At 39.9% G+C, this 8,178-nt stretch overlaps 1 protein-coding gene across 1 annotated transcript in view; it reads right to left on the minus strand.

Moving 5' to 3' along the window:
- Positions 1-4,313, minus strand: part of LOC109831764 (mitochondrial substrate carrier family protein ucpB) — a 6,106-nt gene extending 1,793 nt beyond the window's left edge. Inside the window, exons 1-8 of the mRNA XM_020399170.1 lie at positions 4,143-4,313; positions 3,978-4,070; positions 2,716-2,777; positions 2,409-2,645; positions 1,881-2,048; positions 929-978; positions 721-844; positions 193-230 (exon numbers count right to left, since the gene is read on the minus strand). Of these exons, the coding sequence (XP_020254759.1) occupies positions 193-230; positions 721-844; positions 929-978; positions 1,881-2,048; positions 2,409-2,645; positions 2,716-2,777; positions 3,978-4,070; positions 4,143-4,191 (821 nt within the window). The 5' untranslated portion in view covers positions 4,192-4,313. The remainder of the gene's footprint in view (positions 1-192; positions 231-720; positions 845-928; positions 979-1,880; positions 2,049-2,408; positions 2,646-2,715; positions 2,778-3,977; positions 4,071-4,142) is intronic.

An 8,178-nucleotide genomic window follows, 5' to 3' on the forward strand; every position in this document is an offset into this window, starting at 1 on the left:
ACACTTGTATAATTTGCCAACAGGAATATGTTTGTTTTTACGTGTGCGCGCGCGTGAATGTTTTGTGTATCTGCGCATATGCTACTGGACTAACAATATTCATTATAAACTCTTTCTCCTGACAAGTTGTTGACCTTAATCCAAAAGCAAACATGCATATTTCAGAATAGTGTCAAAGAAACAATGTCTTACCCCTTGTAAAGTGCTCTGATGCCTTCTGTACACGCAACCTGGCAAAGACACACCCATCATCCCAGTGAGAAAGGAGGGGGGAGAAAGAGGGGAAAAAAGGATAAATGAAATGGCAGATAAAATAATTAGTGATAGTATCTTTCGGCTTCAAATAAACTACTAATCTACATAATACATAATAACTATGAAACCAGTCAGACTTGCACATGGAAAAAAGTATCATAAACTTCATAGTTTGAAATGCACAAAACTTTTAGAAACAAGTCAATATGCTATTGTGTTTCAAACAAGAGAAAACTGGATACTAAAGTTCTCCAATGGAATGGTAAAAACAGTTAGATAAACCTCAGATAAAATCAAAAGTCAGTTTACACTCTTATCATAAATTGGCCCAAGTTCTATGAAAGAAAAGTAAGCAGTACAATAGAAAAAGCTTCAAAGATATGCATTGCTGAAAACATTTAGAAAGAATGCTAGCTTATTCCATATGCATATACGCCCCAACCACTGTCATGATAACACCTATACCTGATATGCAGAGTGAAATCCACTTTTGTAGCCTTTGCCTCTTTGCTGCAGCATAAGACGGGTTTTAACAATATCCACAGGTGCAGTTACAAGTGTCCCAACAGTTCCGGCAACGCCACTCGAGCTTCATGTAGGCATAAAAATAGTTATCAACGAATTTATACAGCATAAGAGATATTTCAACTAAGAATTTAGAAATTCCCTATACATGAGATGCAGATGAAAACCTTCTTCAAGAGGCGTCCACTTCAGCAAGGCCTGTATCAGAGAAAGGTGAAGTTCAGTCAGTAACTAACAAAAACATAGGGTAACTTTAAAAAAGAAAAGAAAAGAAAAGAAAAAGAAAAAGAAGAAGGAAGAGGAAGAGAGAGAGAGAGAGAGAGAGAGAGAGAGAGAACACCTCTATGGTATGTAGGAATAAAAGAAAATTCCCCTAGTGATTTAAAAGAAACATTTTAGCCTCATTTTAAATTTCTAGTCAAATAATCATCATTTTTTGCATGTAACCAATATTTTTTAACATAATAATTATATACTAGTAGTCCGATGCATCTGATGCGTGCATGGAACAAAATGTGGTGCAAGTAGTGCAGTTGAATTGTGGATATTTCTAGGTGTAAAGGCATCAACATTGATTTTTCCAAGTGTGAGGACATATACGTTGTTGATTTTTGTAAGGGTGAGGATGTTTATATTGATTTTTCCAAGTGTAATGGCTTTTCAGTTCTTTTTTTTTGGGGGCAAGGGTTAGGGTGTTTTAATTGATCTTTCAAAATGTGAAGGCATTTTCGGGATTTCTAAAATGTGACATACAGGGAGTATATTGAAAGGTGAGCTTTTCTTAAATATATAGAATCATAGATATAGATGTCTATATAAGAGTGCATATAATTGTCATATTCTATGATCATAGTTTTTGCCTCCAAATTGATTTTTAGAAATTGAAACAATGCGATCAAATTGTCGCTTTTGCAACCTTTGAGAAGTTTTCTGTCAATCAATGGAAACCTTAGGGGGATTTTCTATAATTCACCCAAAACGATATATTCATTGCAAAAATCGAATACATATCTATTAAACATTTGAAACATCAAAAAGTCATTTCTAAGTAACTTAAAACATAATTAAAAAAAAGAACTGATGCATCATTTGAACTAAACCTGCTTGGTTTCATCATATGTGGCTAATTGTGATGCGGTCAGAGTACTTGCTCTAGCCATTGCAGGGCCAACCCCTTTCCAGAATGATCCTATCCCATCTTTTGCTATCATTTGCTGAATCTCTCTGATAGGCCCCCTTCCAGAGTTCGAGTTCATTTGTAACCTTACCTATAGAAAATTACCACCCACAATGTAGGCATCAAGTATGTAACCCAAGACAACAAAGAAGTCAAATACAATAGAATTAAGGATTAATTGCAGGTAAACCCTCTGTGATATCGTGTTTTCACTAACTAGCCCTCTAGTTTTATTTTTGCAGATAGACCCCTCTGATTTTTAGACCCTTTTACCCTCAGGAGTCTATTTTCACAAAAAAAAAGAAACGATTAACTATATCGGTGAGGGTAAAAGAGTGTCACTAATTTTAATTTTTCGCTCAGGGGGTCTATCTGCAAAAGTAAAACTTGGGGGCAATAAGTTAAAAACAACATACTAGAAAGGATCTATCCGTAATTAACCCTAGAATACCTTCAAAACTTCTGTTGGATTGGTTAATGCAGTAGCAAAAGCACCAGAAAATGCACCAGATGCAATTTTCACAATGATATTAGTCGAATCAAACATCCAATCACATATATACTTGCAAGGTTCATATAAGCCTAAACGGAGACCTCCATAAAGAACAGACCTAGCTAGTGCTGGTGCAAGTCCAAGATATAGTGCCCCAGGCCCTTCAACTTTTACTAGCCGCACAAAAGTTTCTCCCTGTAGGTTTTGTAAATATCAGAAAAGATTTCTTACATCAAAATAGAGTAGTTAATTAGCTTGGCGATACCATTCCTATCAAAGGACCTCTCTGGCCAGCAAGTTGCATCTGAAGTCTAACTTTCAGAACATCTGCAAGTGAATTCACAAATTGTAAATGATATCTAAGAAGATTTTAAATAAATAATGCCAAAATAAATAAAGCGAACCAATGTATTTATCATGTCAACGTTTGACATTTGGATATTGGATCTGGTTTCAGATTGCCTTTTTTGTATCAGTTATCGGTTCAGGTTGTTTTGGAAATTTCAGTATGAAACAAAAACAATGGGGAATTTAATGGGTGGATTATCATTTTCACTTGTTTGTGTCTATCTCCAGAAGATCACAATGGCAACTCCTTGACTAGTACTACACTACTACTGTACAAGGCATTTGTCATTTGTCCGTAACTAGTTATTCATTTAATGAAGGTGGTGTTAGATGTTCCAGAATGCGTGGTTCCTCTGTCGCGCCCCGGGCCCATGAGCCCAGGGCGCGACGTAATTCCTTGTGCTCAAAGATCAAGGACAGAAGAAAATATGCTGGTAATGCGAACCTGATAATTATTTCCATTGTCACCATTTTGCCTTCAGTCTTTTTCGCTTGACCATGATTCTCTCACAAAGCTTGCTTGTCGTTGCATGAGCTTAATTTGAGGAACCACTATGCTAGATGTAATAGTCCCTTAACTGTCAAATTTCCCTTATCGAATGCTCCTTTGTTACATACACAACCTAAAGTCTTCCCTAACGATGAAATTCAAGTACATACACAACAGAAAATCCTAGCCAGAATCCGAAGTAGCGTACCGTGTGCAACCAGTGGCAACGTCACTCACCGAAATAAGCTCCCACACGATAAAATTGCGACAGAAAATGTACCCAACAGAATTCAATTTGATAAAAATCCTAATACTCTCAAACCTTATGAGTTTCTAACCATAAACAAACAAAATGCAGCAGTGGGAAGCTTCACTTTCTAATCAATAGGGTAATCTGCACACTTCTCCTAAAGCCCCATCCTGTCATCTGTGGATACAATCTTACATTTATCCTGATTCTCGAATCAATTCCTATACATCAATAGTGGAACAAGCCTAACAATTATAAAATAAAAAATTAACAAAAATTTAAAAATAAAAATAAAAGATTGTATCTTAAGGATTACAGAATACCAACAAACAAACATAGACTAAAAAAAACAAAAATTCTTATTTTACAGATTACCAAATGAATAAAAATCAAGAAAAATACCAACAAATTGAAAAAATGAGGGTAAGAAATTAGAGACCCAGAGGATGAGTGCAGGAGGTGGCAACAGCAACAGCCGCTCCGCTCGTCGAGAACTGGTAAATTGCGTACTTCACATCTTTCTCATTCACCCCTAAGAATTCATAATTGCATAGATAATAAAAAACCCAGAAAAAATTAAGGGGTGAAATGGAAAATAAACTACCTGATGATGCGGAGGTATTATTCTTGGTTTCTTCTTTCGTTGCGGCCATTATTACCTCCAACTGCTCATCCTTCTCCTTCTTCAATTGGAGGTTTTATTGTTGGTTTTTTTCCCTTTTCTTTTCTTTTTTGGGGTTTTTTAATTTGTTTTTTTTTTTGAGACGTTCGGACAGGAGAAGTTGGATCTCTTGCGTCACTAAAAACAGCCTAAATTATTTGCCTAATTTTGGGATTGGATCTTTTTGGAATTCTGCTGATTCTCTCTCTCTCTCTCTGTGTCATGGGCCAGAACTACTTTGTTTATTTTGGGCTTTTAATTGAGAAAATATTTATGTGGGCCTTCAGTTACACTAATCTTCTCATTTTTTGGCACAACCATGTAAGTTTCTCTAATGATAGTATTTATTACCATAAATTCTTAAGACCAAAGGGCTATTTGGTAGCTCACAACTGTAGTTGCATTATGATTTGTTGCTTATGTGCAGCTAAATCATAGTTGTGTGGACTTGTTATTGCATATAATGATATATTTAATTGTTTTGAGTAGGAAATGACACACTCAATTTTTTTTTTCCTGCTAGGCGATTAGCCATTATCGATGTAAGGCCAACATCTATGTTCAAGCAGATTGCTCTACCACAAAGGAGAATTTACGTTTGCATACGTTACATTATCGACTAGTGGACGCTAAATTGAACTTGTGGTGTGGTTCTTTTATAGAGTTTCCCAAGTTGCCCATTTTGTTAATTTAAAAATATTATAAATTGCAAGGGAGAGAAACCTCAAAAGTTTGTGAGTAAAAGGCCGGCTATCGAACTGCTTAAGCTACGAAAGAAGTTATGGAAATTCTCGCATTCAATCACTGAATATAGTTGAAATTGTTGGGGATTCGAAACAATCAATCGAACTATTGCCCTTACGGACCTTATGTTGAAAGTAGAAAAGTAGGAAATTCACCACAAATTTGATCAAAACTTGTAAAAGAGTAAATGAGATGAACACACCAGATTTAACGAGGTTCGGCAAACGTGCCTACGTCTTCGGGAGCCACACCACACAATTCTTTTATTAATTAAAGAAGAAATATAAGCTCTCAAACTAGGGTTTTATCTCTCTGAGATTCTCTCTCTTTTCTACAGTCAAAAAACTCTCTTTTTCGTGTTCTTTTAAGCCCTAAAAATGTTTAGGTATATATAGAGTCCTGGAAGAAACAGAATCCAAAACAAATAAGGAAACTAGCTGACTGCGTCGCGATCGACCGTGGCGGTCGATCGCGCAGGTATCGCGGTCGACCGTGACGGTCGACCGTATCAAACGACAGAGCCTAAAAATCCTACAGGGTATCCACGGTCGACCGCGGCGGTCGACCGAACCAAAAACCTGAGACCAAAATCCATTACAGAGATTTGTGCGATTGACCGCCTTCAGCTCCAGGCTCTAACCAGCTCTGTGCACGTTCGCGGTCGACCGTGCAGGCCTCCTTCTGTTTTCTCAATTTTTTCTTCGTCTTCTTGATTCCAGCTTCGGTTTTGACTTTGGGTCTATACTTTAGACTAACAATCTCCCACTTGGAGACCAAAGTGTCATCAGCGAGCTCACCCAAACTCTCCACTTCTTCGCATGTATCTTCTCCTCCCCGGAAAAACATTTCTTCAATCAACTATATCCCGGCGATCTCGTCGATCCTCGTAGTGTGGTTCCGTCTTTATCTTCTACTCGTGAAGGCCAACTGAAGTTGCGCACAACTCCAGTTTCTCAATGGTGACTGCTTTCGTCAACTTGTCCGCCGGATTTTGACTCCCCAAAATCTTCATCAAATGTAACTTTCCGTCTTCAACTAGCGAGCGTATAAAATGGTATTTTACGTTGATATGCTTCGTTCTGGCATGATATACTGGATTCTTGGCAAGATGTATAGCTCTCTGGCTATCATAATAAAGAACTCCTCTCCCTTGCTTCAGATCCAACTCTTCCAAACACCCATTTAACCAGATCATCTCCTTGCTAGCTTTAGTCACCGCGACATACTCAGCCTCGGTTGTAGACAAAATCACAATCTTCTGCAGACGTGAGACCCATCTCACTGCTGTCGATGCTAAGATATAAACATACCCCGTGGTGCTTCACTTCGTATCATGATCACTGGCGAAGTCCGCATCCACGTATCCCTGCAGCACCAACTCCTTCCTCCTGAAACATAGTAGCTTGTTCGTTTTTCCCCTCAAGTACTGCAATATCCTCTTCACCACCTCCCAATGCTGCTTCCCTGGATTGCTTGTAAACCAGCTCACAACTCCCACTGCATGGGTGATGTCCGGCCTTGTACAAATTATCACGTACATGAGACTCCCAATGGCTAAAGAATATGGTACCCTGCTCATATGCTCTTTATCTGTATCTGTCTTAGACGGTTGCTCCTCAGATAACTTGAACTGACTTCCAAGGGGCGTGCTAACTGTAGGCGTCTAAAAATACCTATGGGTGCCCGCACACAGCTCAAGACAAAGAGAAGGTGATGAACGTCGTTATCCGAATCAAAGAGGATCATCCAACGCCGACAAGCGCATGAAGCGAATCGGCAAACTGTTGATGACACGACAACGAACCATCACAAGGGCAAACGCCAAGTGGACCACACGCGTTAATCAACTCAAAGCGTACAAACGCGCCCAACAGTCAGTTAACACGCACGCATCATTCAGCTCGTGCATGTTAACCAATTCGTGCGCATCAATCAGTTCGCATGCGTCAATCAACATGCGTGCGTCAATCAACATGCGTTTGACGGTCAATTCTGCAACGAAGCGTACAAGTCAACAAGACGGTCAAACACGCAAAACGGTGGAAAACACAAGCCCTGAAAAGCCGGAAAACACCGAAGAACTCAACAAAGCAAAAAACCCCGCGTCCGCGCGGGTCGGACCGTGCCGACCCGCGGCCGCGCGGGTCGGACCGCGCTGACCCGCGCAAGCGCGGGTAAGACTTGTCCTGCGCGCACTGTTTTGACCCGGTTCGGTTTTTGATGGTTTTTCTCGAGATTTGTTGGTTCCTGAGCATCCAAACTGACTTGATATCATCTACAAACGTGGTTAGGCTGTTATTGACTAAAGATAAGGCCAAATCACTTGTTCTCATCCAAATAACCGCTTTCGAAGCCCTATAAATACAAGCTTAGGGCCTCCTTTTAGCGGGGGGCGATTGATTATCAAGACGAGGAGGTGCTGCCGGATTGTGGAGTCAAAGGAGCACGAATTTCAGCGAGGGTTGACAGATCTTGGCGAGTTCTTCGGCATAAAGAAGGAGAGTTCGAGAGATCCGACGCCCGTTCCCGTCCGTCCCTTGAGATTAGGCTTGGTCTTAATCTCGAGAAGAGCCCTGATTTCGCTTGGTCGATCTCAGCGCTTCAAATCAAATACTTCCTCGGCGAAGGCGAAGCTCTGCCAAATTTTTCATCAACCGGATCCAGATCTAAGGCGGTCCACGGATAAACCCCGGCACAGGCAAAGATCCCACGCAAGCAGAAGACCGATAAACGATCTCTGCGTTGTACAAATCACAGTGGGAGTGTTGACTTGTACAAATCACTCAGTAGGGGTTCTTAGTGTCAAGTGATAAGGACTTAACACGAAGGGGTTTGATAATTCGTCAAAGATTTACAGATGATAATTCCAAGCATTATATCCGGACTCTAACCATGAAAGTGTTGAGTGCACGAACATAGCGAAAGTTTGAATGGATTAAACAGGAAAGAATTTTGGTGGTCCCACCATCAATTAGTCTGATCGGTGGGGGACTCTGTGTTGGGAGACTATGAGTCGTCAAACACCAGTGAGAGTTTTGTGAGGGAAAATTGATCTTGGTTAAACTGGTATTTGAGGTTAAACTGCTCCCTGATACTCCAATTGGTATATGAGTCTAAACTGTTTCCTACCATTGACGGGAAGTTCCAGGAGATTTTTTATATGTAATATTCTTAAGGATGACCCGATCATGTAACCGAATGCAATGATAAACCCAGTTTTGTGAAGAAGCTGGGG

Source organism: Asparagus officinalis, chromosome 2, assembly GCF_001876935.1.
Source record: "Asparagus officinalis chromosome 2, Aspof.V1, whole genome shotgun sequence".
Taxonomy (NCBI): domain Eukaryota; kingdom Viridiplantae; phylum Streptophyta; class Magnoliopsida; order Asparagales; family Asparagaceae; genus Asparagus; species Asparagus officinalis.